Below are 12,639 nucleotides of genomic sequence, written 5' to 3' on the forward strand. Positions count from 1 at the left end.
AAGGGAACGGCCCCCACGGCGGCGGCGCGGTGACGTCACCTCGCGTCACGCGGTGACGGCGCCGGGCCATGACGTCACGGCAGCGCAGGCACGCCCCGCGGGCGGTACCCGCCCTCTGGCCGGCAGGGGGCGCTGCGGGCGGGCGCCATGGCGGAGCGGGCGGCGCCGGGCGGTGAGTGCGGGGCCGGGGCCGGGGCCCCGCGGTACCGCCTGCGGCCTCGCCCCGGCCCCTCTCACGTTTCTCCCTCCTGGTTACAGGTGCGGGCCCCGAGGCAGCCGCGGTGGGGCCGCAGGTGAGCTGGGCCGGGGGGCGGCGGCGCGGGGCCGGACCGCGGGGAGCGGGGGCTGCTGACGGGTCTGTGCCCGCAGAACCCGGAGCTCTCCCGGGAGGAGAAGCTGCAGCTGCGGAAGGAGAAGAAGCAGCAGAAGAAGAAGAAGAGGAGCGAGAAGGGGCCGGCGGCCGAGCCCGCGGAGCCGGGGACACCTTCGGAGCCAGGGCAGGCGCGGGGTGAGCAGCCCCCTTCCACCCCCCGGGCAGCCCCCGAGCCTGGCGAGGCCCCCGGTGGCCTCCCAGGCTGGAACGGCCCGGAGCCGGGAGCACCCTCGGCGGGGGGAGGCCGCAGCGGGACCTCCGGGGTGTCCCAGCTCTCTGCGCCCCGGCCCTGCCCCTCGGGGCCCCGCGTTCTCGCAGGGCCCAGGGTGTGGAGAGGCCGGCCTGGTGGTCCCGCGCCGGGGTGGCGGGGTGCTGCAGAAGGGGGGGTTAACCCCGGCAGCCCCCAGGGACTGAGCTTTGTGCAGAGGAGGGGCTGGACGCAGACTTCCCCCTTCCATCTCCTGCAGCCGCCGCTCACCCCGCGTCCCCCCCGGCCTCGGCTGACGGCCCCAACGATGGCGAGAAGCCCGCAGGGGGCAAGAGCAAAGCCGAGCTGCGAGCGGAGCGCCGCGCCAAGCAGGAGGCCGAGCGGGCCCAGAAGCAGGCCAAGAAGGCAGAGCTGGGCCAGGCAGCCGCAACAGCCAAGCCCAGGCTGACCCCCACCGAGCCTCAGTCTGGTAAAGCCGTGGTCCCCCAGGGTGCGGAGGATGGGGGGGTGCCCGTCCTATCCTTTGCGCAGGCTGGGGGCAGCATGGTGGGGCCGGGGGCTGCGCCGGGGCGGTACCACCTCACCCCACCCTCCTCACAGTGGTGAAGCGGCTGCCGGAGCATGTGCAGGTGGACGATCCCGCTGCCCAGAGGAAACTGGCCAAGAAGCTGGAGCGGCAGCAGGTGTGAGAGGGGCTGGGCTGTGTGCTTCAGGCCAGGCGTGCTGGGGGGGTCGGGCTGCGCCTGTGGGGGTTTGGGGCCCCCTCTTCGTTGGGCGGAGGGGACCCTGGTGTGCCACAAGAGAGGGCTGGGGGTGACTGGTGACGCTGGGGCAAGTGGCACTGTGTGGCAGCCTGGGGTGAGCTGTCATCGACACGCCGGCTGCAGGTACCTCTGAGGCAGGACTACGGCACCAAGGTCAACTTGTTCTCCCACTTGCACCAGTACAGCCGGAAGAAGCCGCTGACACAGCAGATGAGGTATGTGGCCTCCCCAGCCCAGGCCCCTGGCAATTGTTTGTCTCTGCTTCGTCTGGCCTGGCTGCAAAATGGCCATAGCAAAGGGGTGTCCTGGTCCTGTGTGGGGGTGGGTGAGGAACTCCATTGCTCGCTCTGAGGAGCGGCGGCCAGGTGCTCTGCATGCGGGGTGAGGAGAGCTGCCCTCAGGCTGTGGGGTCACCCTGGCTCCTCCAGTCACCAGGGTCACCAGAGGAGCAGGGGCCGACTGACAGCCCCCTCCTCGGGCTGTCCCTTGGGTGTCCCCAGGGCTGTTCCTGGGCTGCAGAGAGCCAGCACCGACAGCTCTGTCTGTCACCTTTGTCCCCGCAGCATCCCCTCCACAGTCATTCACCCGGCCGTGGTGCGCCTCGGCCTCCAGTACTCCCAGGGCATCATCAACGGCTCTAACGCCCGCTGCATCGCCTTGCTGGAAGTCTTCAAACAGGTACGGGAGCCCCTGCCCGTGCCCACCAGGCACAGGCATCCCGCCCTGCCTGTATCTGTGCTCAGTCATCTGCAGCCTCTTCCTTCTGGCCATGCCCGGGGCTGGGTCCTGCTGGGATCGTGTTCTGGCACTGCCACTGCAGATTCGATTTCCTGGAGCCCCCCTTGGCCTCCCCTTTGTTAAAGGATCCACTGGGCGGGGGGTGTCTCTGGGCCGCTTTAGGGACCACCCGGAGCTGGGCCGGCACCTTGGGGTGGGGCCGTGGCTGACAGAAACACCTTCTCCAGAGGTGGCTGTACACAACAGTCGGCACTACAAACGTCTCGGGGGTTCCCACCGACTCTCAGCTCTTCGTTCTTCACGGATTCCCAAAGTCCATTTTATTCCCCAGCTTCTGCCGGTTCTCACCGCTCTGTTCCAATCCTTGCTGCAGCCTCAGGGTCATCTTCGGGGTCATCATCTCCTTCCTCCCGCCAGTTTTCATCTCGCACAATTCCGAGACAGACTTGGGGATGTTCTGTTCAGAGCTTGGGCAGAGCGAGCGGTTTCAATGTGCTGAATTCTCTTAATCTGGCAAACCCCGCGTTCAGTCAATGAACCGTCCTTCGTTAAACCCGCTGGGTAGGATTAGCCCGGCTGGGATTTAAACCCACCCTGGGCTGGGACTACACAAGCAGCAGGCTGAGGACACTCTCCAGGTTGAGCAGCGTTCCGGCTGCCCTGGGAAAGTTACAGGGTCGCTCGGTCCTGAGCACGTTTCACTGGGCCTTCAAATCTATTTCAAACACACCAGAGTTTGTATTTAAAATTCTTCTACACCTGTGGGAGCGTGTCAGGCCATGCTGTGCCTGCTCGGGCCTGGCCTGCAGCCTCCTGGGTGAGGTGGTCCTGTGCAGTGCCTGGCCTGGAGGGGCTGGTGCCCCGAGCTCACGTTCTCGTCGTCCTTGTTGCAGCTGATCCGGGATTACTCCACTCCCCCCAATGAGGAGCTGTCGCGGGACCTGGTGGCCAAGCTGAAGCCACACATCAGGTGAGGGCTCCCGGGGGCAGAGCAGAGGGACTGAAGCTCCGCAGAGCGTGGTCTGTCAGTCGCCTCTGTGGGGTGGTGTCCGTCCAGACTTCTTGGGCTCTGGGTCCTGTCATCCCCAGCCCAGCTGCATCCTTGCTTTTGCCTTCCCCGCTCTTCTGGAGCTAAACCCGTTTCCTCTCTGCAGCTTCCTGAACCAGTGCCGGCCCCTTTCAGCCAGCATGGGCAACGCCATCAAGTTCCTCAAGAAGGAGATTTCCTGCCTCCCCGACACGCTGAGAGAGGAGGAGGTGAGTGGGCTCCCAAGAGAGCAGGCTCCAGTTGTCCCAGTGTTCAGCTACAAAAAGCTCCACAGGAGCCTGTGGGCTGTGGAGTGAAGGGCAGGGTGGGGGGGTACACGTCAGAGGACCCCCACAGCTTCTGGGCTCAGTGAGGCTGAAGAGTGAGCAGGAAAATCTCTGTGGGATGACCAGAGTGCATGGCCCAGGAGGTGCAGAGGAGATAACAGGCAGAGCTGGGAGGGCCCGATGGCAGCTCGAACGCGTGGTGAGGCACCGTGGCCTGCTGGGAGGCTTGTGGCAGGGCAGGAATGGCCTCGAGTGTCCCACAGAGCCCCCATCTAGGAGCAGGTGGCATTCGGCAAACGGGCTGGTTGGGAGCAGGGATGGGCTCTCCGCTGGCCCATGGCCCTGCCAGGCTGCGGAGGACAATGTCAGTGAAGGCTCCACCGGGCTGGGGGTGTCTCTGGGGCGGCGCCTCAGGGCGGGGCCGTGGCTGACAGAAACACCTTCTCCAGAGGTGGCGGTACACAACAGCCGGCACTACAAACGTCTCGGGGGTTCCCACCGACTCTCGGCTCTTCGTTCTTCACCGATTCCTAAAGTCCATTTTATTCCCCAGCTTCAGCTCTGTTCCAATCCTTGCTGCAGCCTCAGGGTCATCTTCGGGGTCATCATCTCCTTCCTCTTCCTCCCGCCAGTTTTCATCTCGCACAATTCCGAGACAGACTTGGAGATGTTCTGTTCAGAGCTTGGGCAGAGCGAGCGGTTTCAATGTGCTGAATTCTCTTAATCTGGCAAACCCCGCGTTCAGTCAATGAACCGTCCTTCGTTAAACCCGCTGGGTAGGATTAGCCCGGCTGGGATTTAAACCCGCCCTGGGCTGGGACTACACAAGCAGCAGGCTGAGGACACTCTCCAGGTCTGTTGAGCAGTGTTCCGGCTGCCCTGGGAAAGTTACAGGGTCACTCGGTCCTGAGCACGTTTCACTGGGCCTTAAAACCTATTTCAGATACACCAGAGGTTACATTTAAAGCTCTCCTACAGCGGGCTGTCCGTGGCCGGGCCCTGCTGTACGTGGTGGCACTGTCTCCCCAGGCAAAGGAGAAGCTGCAGGACACGATTGACAAATATCTGCGGGAGAAGATTCTTCTGGCAGCTGAAGCCATTTCCAGGTCGGCCTTTGAGAAGATCAACGACAACGACGTGATCCTGGTGTACGGATGGTAAGAGGAGAGCCGGGGCGGGCGGGGAAGGAGACGGTTGAGTGAACGGGGGAAGCTCTGGCAAAGGGTTTTGACGGGTGGGAAGGTCAGTGCTCCCTGAGGGGGCAGGAGGGGCTGTGGCGCTGGGTCCAGCAACTGGAAATAATCCAGGGGTGCTGGTCTGACCTTGGCTGCGGTGGGGAGCTGGTGTGTCGGTGCAGGACCGTGGTGGGGGTGTGAGGTGTCAGGACAGAGCGAAGCCTGGCCCTGGGGCCCATGCTTGCTGTCTGGCGAGGGCACCGCTTGGACTCGTGACAAGAACGAACGGGAGGAGCTGACCAAGTAGTCCTACAGCCCGCCCTGATGAATGTAGTGGTGTTAGTGCCTTAGACTCGGTTTTATGAATGCCCGAGTTGGCGCTGCCCACCCTTTCCACTCAGCGGCCCCAGACCCGCCGGCAGCGCCCTGCCTGGGCTGGGAGGTGCCTGACAGAGGCCTGAAGCAAGGCCAGCGCCCAAGGCTTGCCTAGGACTTTGCTGTTCCCGGTCAGGGCACTGTCCTCTGCACCTGCCCAGAGTTACGTGTTTGATAAACCCAGATTCACTGCTGCTGCGATACAGGGCACGCACAGAGCAGCCGTGGCTGTTTACAGGCGTTTTAAACAAACTGCAGCAAAGGCAGATGTCGGGAACCAAAAATCTGGAGGCTCGTTCTTCCTTCGAGAGCCTGTGTCCCAGAAGGTAGAGGTGGGAAGAGGAGCCTGAGGCTGCCGTGGCAAAGCAGAGTCCCGCTGTGATGAGCCTCGTGGGTGCTGGGCGGAGGAGGGAGCAGGGCCGGAGCGTCGAGACGGAAACTTGGAGAGGAACTGGAGGGGGGGCCCTGCGCTGTGGCGACGGGCAGGGGGGGGTCAGTGCTGCTTCCAGAGAGCGCTGGGGGAGCACTTCCATCTGCAGCCAGGGAGAGGGGGCTCTGGGGTGCGTGTGGCAGGAGGGGCAGCGAGGGGGTGGGTATCGGCTCCCCAGAGCCGGCCAGGGGGGTCACTGGGCCAGGGGCGTCGCTCCCTCTGGGCTGGCTGTGCCGGGGGACCCACCACGGCAGGGCCGTCCCCTGGAGAGACCCCAGGAAACCTGCCCTGGGGGGTCCCGTGCGGGAGCCTGCGCCGAGGGAGGTTTTCCCGGGCGACGCTGTCGGGGTGGGACGGGACGGGGCAGCCCCTCACGGCGCGGGTCAGCTCTTCCCTGGTGAACCGCACGCTGAGCGACGCCCACGTGAAGAAGGGCCGGGCCTTCCGCGTGATCGTGGTGGACAGCCGGCCGCGGCTGGAGGGCCGGGAGACGCTGCGCCGGCTGGTGCGCAGGGGCATCCACTGCACCTACGTAATGATCAACGCCATCTCCTACGTGCTGCCGGAGGTGAGGAGCGGGGCCGGGCTGCGCCGCGGGCGGGGGGAGGCTGCAGTCTGCTCAACGGTGCTGACGGGTCCCTGCGCCTCCCTGCCAGGTGTCCAAAGTGCTGCTGGGAGCCCACGCGCTCCTGGCCAACGGCTCCGTCATGTCCCGGGTGGGGACGTCCCAGATCGCGCTGGTCTCCAAGGCCTACAACGTGCCCGTCCTGGTGTGCTGCGAGACCTACAAGTTCTGCGAGCGGGTGCAGACGGACTCTTTTGTCTCCAACGAGCTGGGTACGGCCGCTCTCCTCTTCCTCCCACCTTGGGACCTCTGGCCGGGCTGCCCGGCCCTGCCATCCCAGAATCATCTACATTGGAAAATAACTTTAAGATCACTCAGTCCAACCAAAAACGTCTTTTTTTTTTTTTTCCCAAACATTAAGTTTCCAAAGGGCATTTTACCAGATTTTTGTTTGAACATTGAGTTTATCCACATTCTGCAATCCAAAATATTACCTGAAGTTTTGTTTTGGTTTTCAACTCTTCAGCACAATTTTTGTGGGTGTTCTGGCTACTACAGTAGAAGTCAAGAGAGATCTTTCCCTTTACATTCTCACTGCTAGTGCAGAGCACTTAATGTTTGTATTTTTTTATTTTTCTTTTAAGCCTGAAATCTTGTTTGACAATTTACTCCCTCTAACGTAAGAGTTTTGTTTCTCCCCTGTTTCTGCGTTCACAGTTGAACAGTATTAAGGAAGGAAAGGCGCTTTGATGGAACAAGATCATGAAAAGCGTCGCTCGGAGCAGGAGCTCTGAGCATTTGTCGGTGTTTCCCTAAAATAAAAATGCCTGAGGGGGGCGAGGGGCTGCGGGGGGTGGGCAGGGCAAGGTGCTGTCCCTCCCCCTGAGGCCCCCCGCTCCTCTCTCCGCAGATGACCCCGACGACCTGATCGTGCTGCGGAAGGGTCAGGCCCAGCTCGGCGGCTGGGCTCAGAACAAGTCCCTGCGCCTCCTCAACCTGGTCTACGATGTGACGCCGCCCGACCTGGTGGACCTGGTCATCACAGACCTGGGCATGATCCCCTGCACCTCCGTGCCTGTCGTCCTGCGGGTCAAGAGCGTGGATCAGTAGGAGAGGTGGCGGCGGGGACACTAATAAACCACCCGGACCCTGCCGTACCCTTCATTTGCCTCCTGCACTGTGGCCCTGGGAGAGGGGGTGTCCCCCCTCCTTTTGCAGCGTTCCCCCCCTTTTCCGCTGTGCGAGCAGTGGGGCTGAGCCGCGTCCCAGCAGGGGTAGCCGGGAGCTGGGTGTGCTCCCTGCCCGGTGCCTTCCCGGCGGGGAGGGGGCAGCTGTACGCGGGCCTCTGCCCCCCCCCCCCAAAAGGTGGTTTTATTCCCGGCTCTCGCCTGTACCTGCTGCCCTGGGCAGGGCGGACGGTGGCAGCGGCGGGTCTGGAGCCCCCGCCGGGCGGTACCGGGGGCCCGGAGCACGGCGGGACCCTGCTGCCCCCGGGGGGGTGGGAGAGGCGGCCGGGGAACTGGGGTCCCTGCCCGCAGCGGGGGAGCGCGGAGCCCCGCGCCGAGGCCGGCCCGCGGGGGAAAGGACCGGGAGCGGGCGGTGCCACCCCCCTCCCCGGGGAAAGGGGCCGGGGCGGCCCCGCGACCGTGAGTGGGACCGCGGGAGCCCCGGGACAGCGGGGCGGGGCCTGGCGGGATGGGAGGGGCTACGCGGATGAGCCGCCGCTGCCCCAGCGCCGCTGAGAGACCGGGGGCGTGTCCATGCAGATGAGCGGCCGCGCGGCACGACGGGACGGACCCCGCGCCCGCCCGGCGGCGGGTCCGGGCGGTGCCGGTCGGTGCGCGGGGCCGCGCGGGGCGGGTCCGGGTCGGGGTGTCGGGGTGCGGGGCGGTGCGGGTGCGTGTGCGGGGTGTCCGTGCGCTGTGCGTGTGTCGGTGCGGGTGCGGGGTGCCGGGGCGCGGGGCGGGTCATACTTACCTGGCAGGGGAGACACCATGATCAGGCAGGTGGTTTTCCCAGGGCGAGGCTCATCCCCTGCACTCCGGGTGTGCTGACCCCTGCGATTTCCCCAAATGCGGGAAACTCGACTGCATAATTTGTGGTAGTGGGGGACTGCGTTCGCGCTCTCCCCTGGCTCTTCCGTCCCAAAAGCAGAGAGAGAATTCCTTCGTCTCGCCCTTACCTTGTCCTCTCCCCGCTGCCGGCAGGTCCCCGCTCTCTGCGGTCACCACAACAGGTTTTCCCCCCGTTCCCCGTCTCCGCGTTTGGAACTGTCGGTCCCTGCGGGCTCCTCCCCACAGCCCGTCCCTCCGGTCGGGTCCGTCCCGGGCCGGCGGCAGAGCGGGAGGTGGAGCCGCGGGCGCTCCCCGAGGGGCACCGGGACGGGCTCGGGCACCCGCCACCCCCTCACAGAGTCCCGGAATCCTCTGGGTTGGAAAAGCCCTTGCAGCTCCCCCAGCCCGACCACGACCCTCCCCCTGACCGTTCCCAACTCCCCCAGATCCCTCAGCGCTGGCTCAGCCCGACTCTTCAACCCCTCCAGGGATCCCGGGGACTCCCCCCTGCCCTGGGCAGCCCATTCCAACGCCCCACAGCCCCTTCTGCACAGAAATCCTTCCTCAGAGCCAGCCTGACCCTGCCCTGGGCAGCTTGAGGCCATTCCCTCGGGGCCTGGCGCTGGGGCCTTGGCTCCAGAGACTCATCCCCCCTCTCTGCCCCCTCCTGGCAGGGAGTTGCAGAGGGCCAGGAGGTCTCCCCTCAGCCTCCTCTGCTCCAGACTGAACCCCCCCAGTTCCCCCAGCCGCTCCCCAGCAGACCTGTGCTCCAGACCCTGCCCCAGCTCCGTTGCCCTTCTCTGGCCACGCTCGAGTCATTCAATGGCCTTTTTGGGGTGAGGGGCCCAGAACTGAACCCAGGAATCGAGGGGCGGCCTCCCCAGTGCCGAGCCCAGGGCTCAGATCCCTTCCCTGGCCCTGCTGGCCACGCCAGTGCTGACACAAGCCAGGATGCCGTTGCCCTCCTTGGCCCCCTGGGCACACTCTGGCTCATTCTTACCCCCCCCAGCCCCTCTCTGACCGGCAGCTCTCCAGCCACTCCTCCCCAGGCCTGTAGCCCTGCTGGGGGTTGTTGTGGCCCAAGGGCAGCCCCCGGCATTTGCCCTCAGTGAAACTCCCCCAGTTGGGCTCAGCCCATGGCTCCAGCCTGCCCGGGTCTCTCTGCAGCCTCCCCACCCTCGAGCAGACCAACACTCCCACCCAGCTGGGTGTCAGCTGCAAACCGACTGAGGGTGCCCTCGATCCCCTCGTCCAGATCATCAATAAAGATGTTAACCGGGAGCGGCCCCAGCACCCAGCCCTGGGGTTCCCACTCGTGACCGGCTGCCAACTGGATTTAACTCCCTTCACCACAACTCCGGGCCCGGCCACCAGACGGTTTTTTACCCAGCGAAGCGTGTGCCCATCCAAGCCTCGAGCAGGCAGTTTCGCCAGGAGAATGCTGTGGGAAACGGTGTCAAAGGCCTTAGTGAAGTCAAGGTGAACAACATCCACAGCCTGTCCCTCATCAGTAAGCAGGTCGCCCTGTCACACACCAGGTTTGCCAGGCAGGCCCTGCCGCTCATAACCCGCTGACCGGGCCTGACCCCCTGGCTGTCCGTTGTACGACATTTGACGGCACCGAGATGTCCTGCTCCGTGACCGTCCTGGCACCGAGGGCACACGGACAGGGCTGGAGTTTCCTGGATCCTCCTTCCTGCCTCTTGCGGATCCGTGTCCCATTTGCCCCCCTCGGGTCCAGCGGGACCTCCCCAGTCAGCCACGGCTCCAGGTAAACCACGGGCAGCGGCTTGGCGAGCGCATCTGCCGGCGCCCTCAGCACCCCCGGGCGGAACCGGCCGGACCCGCGGGCTGCGCGACCCCCGGGGGGGCTGGGAGCTGCCGGGAGCCGAGAGAGCGGGCAGCGAGGAGAGAAAGGACAAGCTGGGGTAATTCTTGGTCTGTTTTTGGGACGGAAGAGCCAGGGGAGAGCGCGAACGCAGTCCCCCACTACCACAAATTATGCAGTCGAGTTTCCCGCATTTGGGGAAATCGCAGGGGTCAGCACACCCGGAGTGCAGGGGATGAGCCTCGCCCTGGGAAAACCACCTGCCTGATCATGGTGTCTCCCCTGCCAGGTAAGTATGACCCGCCCCGCGCCCCGGCACCCCGCACCCGCACCGACACACGCACAGCGCACGGACACCCCGCACACGCACCCGCACCGCCCCGCACCCCGACACCCCGACCCGGACCCGCCCCGCGCGGCCCCGCGCACCGACCGGCACCGCCCGGACCCGCCGCCGGGCGGGCGCGGGGTCCGTCCCGTCGTGCCGCGCGGCCGCTCATCTGCATGGACACGCCCCCGGGCTGCCTATAGCCCCGCCTCTCTGCGGCCCTGCACCGGCGCCTGGGGCGGGGCGGGGCGGGGCGGGGGGCGGGTCAGGGGGCGGGGCGGTACCGCCGCAGCCCCGAGGGGGGCGGGGCCTCCGCTCCCTCCCGCCCCGCCCCGCCCCGGGACCGGCCCCGCTCTGACCGACGGCCCCGCCCGCACCGGCTGCGCCGACCCAGACCCGCCCCGGCCCGCGGGCACCGGCCTCCGCCGGCACCGGGCCCGGCTCCCCGCGGACGGGAGGCTGCGACGGCCGCACCCCCGGCCCCCCCCCGCGGGGACGGGCGCTCCCGGCGCTGCCGCTGGCGGCGGCGAGTCCCGGGGACGAGCGCCCGGCCCCGGCGGGAAGGTGCCGTCCCGGCCGCCCCCCGGGCCCGGCGATGGACGCGGGGGGACGCGCCATGCCCCCGGCGGAGGTTCCCGGTGCCACCGGAACAAAGGGCGGCCGAGCCGAACCGGGGCCCCGCGGAAGCGAACCGCCGGGACCGAGGAACCGGCTCCGCCGGGAGGTTTCACCGGGAAGCGGGCGGCTGTCACCGGCAGCGCCGGGGCCGGGGGCTCCCCGCAGCTCGGCCGCGGCAGCGCCTTTGGCCGGACGCTCCCGGCGCGGCCCCGCACGGTCACGGCTCACGGAACACGAACGTCCCCCAGCGCGGCCGGGCTCGGGCCGGGGCCGGGGCCGCCTGGGTGCTCTCTCTGCGCCCGCCCGCTGCTCCGGGGCTCTCGGGCGCTGCGGGAGGAAGGCTCACGGTCCTCCTCGCCCTGCGCTGCTCCTCGGGGCCCGCGCGGACCCTCCCGCACAATTTCTCGAACCCCGCGAGCGGTTCCCGCTGGTTCACCGCCTCTGCCCCACCCAAACCCACCCGCGGTCGGTTCCTCCCGCCCCGCCCGTCCCCTACAGACGCTGAACTCGCGAGCACCCAGCCGCTTTCTTATCTGGGCTGAATATTGCAGTTCTTGGTACGTCCCCGGGGAGAGCTGCCCCGGGGCCGGCGGGACCGGGAGCAATACTCGGAAATCGGGAGAAGTCGCCGTAAGTAACGCCGGTGCCGCCCGGGGACCGTTCCCTCGGGTCGGCGGCGAGGGACGGGGGTTTGCGCGCACACAGACCGCACACGTTCATCACGGTCCCTGCGGAGGGGGGTCTGGGGGGGAGGACTTGTTGCGTTCAGGGTAAGAGATAAATTCGGTCAGAGATAAATCCCCTCGCGTTCCAGCCGCGCCTCAGAGATCAGAGGGGCTGGGGGCGGCTGGACTTGCCCCTTCACGGGTTTGCCCCTTGAGACCGGGACTGTCGGTCTGAGCCAGCCCCGGCAGCCCGGTCGCTGTCGCTCTGGTCGCATCCAAGAGGAGCCGCCGGGTTCGCGAACAGCACGGTTTATTCTTCGTGCAACGCTTAGGGAATCTTTAAGATCGCCTTCGAGAAATGCACACACTGCAGGCTGGCCCTACAGCCCTACGCAAAACCAAAGGATGGCAGTCGCACACGCACAGCTCCCGGGGGTCACTCGGCGTAAGAGGGAATCTTACCCAAAGGCGTCCTGCGGGGGGGAGAGCACGAACCCCTCGATCCGTCCCTCCGAGTTGGTGTCGGATCATGGTCCCTCCGAGTTAGGTGCAAACGTGGGGTACTATTTGTTGTAGTAGGTATGGTGAGTGGGTGGGACTGGAGGCAAATCATTATCCTGTCATTAATACATAATTAGGTTCATGGTGCCTAGGGGTACGGCTGGTTTTTGTGGGAAAAAAGAGGGAGAACGGGAAGCAAGGTCGACTTGGTATGATAGGTGCGGCTGGGTTGTGTGGGAAGGAAGGGAGGATGAGGCACAGGGCTGGCGGGTTGCTACAAAAAATCACATTTCAAGGGAATCAAGCAGAACAGGAGATAAGTCTGTCCTTGAAGGGACAGAATGGGACGGCACGGCCTGCACCCCCCTCGCGGTCTCCCTTGGCGCCACATCGAACACAAATCCCTGGACCTCGGGTGCTGTGTTTGTTCTGGGCGCTCGGTGTCAAGGGAAATGTGCGCTTCGCAGACCTCTCACTGGTTTGCTCTTCTGCCTTCCCCACGCTTCCGACACCCAATTTTACATACTTGATTTCCGATACCTGACAGGAGTTCCCGGGGTTCGTTTGCCCGGTCCCGGCACACGCAGGGAAAGGGGAGTGAGGGTCTGGTGGGGGCGAGGGGAGAAGTCCGGGGTCTTCCTCACAGCGGTCGCTAGCTGATGGAAAAGGAACAAGCTTTAGAAAACTGTTTTCTCTTAGGATA

The 12,639-nt window shown here is 65.7% G+C and overlaps 1 protein-coding gene and 2 non-coding genes across 3 annotated transcripts; 2 read left to right on the top strand and 1 right to left on the bottom strand.

The window, feature by feature from the left end:
• Positions 1 to 93: 93 nt before the first annotated feature.
• On the top strand, positions 94 to 7,099 carry EIF2B4 (eukaryotic translation initiation factor 2B subunit delta). The gene is made up of 13 exons (XM_074895147.1): positions 94 to 172; positions 259 to 293; positions 370 to 508; positions 841 to 1,050; positions 1,182 to 1,264; positions 1,469 to 1,560; positions 1,909 to 2,023; positions 2,977 to 3,053; positions 3,238 to 3,340; positions 4,427 to 4,554; positions 5,765 to 5,945; positions 6,034 to 6,214; positions 6,853 to 7,099. The coding sequence occupies exons 1-13, from the start codon at positions 148 to 150 to the stop codon at positions 7,050 to 7,052; spliced, it is 1,569 nt and encodes a 522-aa protein (XP_074751248.1). The 5' UTR covers positions 94 to 147; the 3' UTR covers positions 7,053 to 7,099.
• Positions 7,100 to 7,911: 812 nt separating this feature from the next.
• On the top strand, positions 7,912 to 8,075 carry LOC141956585 (U1 spliceosomal RNA). Its single transcript, XR_012632956.1, has one exon. It is a non-coding gene; the product is annotated as a U1 spliceosomal RNA (small nuclear RNA).
• Positions 8,076 to 9,957: 1,882 nt separating this feature from the next.
• LOC141956596 (U1 spliceosomal RNA) lies at positions 9,958 to 10,121 on the bottom strand. Its single transcript, XR_012632967.1, has one exon. It is a non-coding gene; the product is annotated as a U1 spliceosomal RNA (small nuclear RNA).
• Positions 10,122 to 12,639: the final 2,518 nt, after the last annotated feature.

This window comes from Athene noctua, chromosome 1 (genome assembly GCF_965140245.1).
Source record: "Athene noctua chromosome 1, bAthNoc1.hap1.1, whole genome shotgun sequence".
NCBI lineage: Eukaryota > Metazoa > Chordata > Aves > Strigiformes > Strigidae > Athene > Athene noctua.

Bases quoted from the DNA above. Each gene is read 5' to 3' on its own strand.
- EIF2B4 (XM_074895147.1), top strand. From the start codon at position 148: ATGGCGGAGCGGGCGGCGCCGGGCG. The intron at 3,341-4,426 runs GTGAGTGGGCTC...CTGTCTCCCCAG, and splicing joins ACACGCTGAGAGAGGAGGAG to GCAAAGGAGAAGCTGCAGGA. The intron at 4,555-5,764 runs GTAAGAGGAGAG...GGCGCGGGTCAG, and splicing joins GTGATCCTGGTGTACGGATG to CTCTTCCCTGGTGAACCGCA.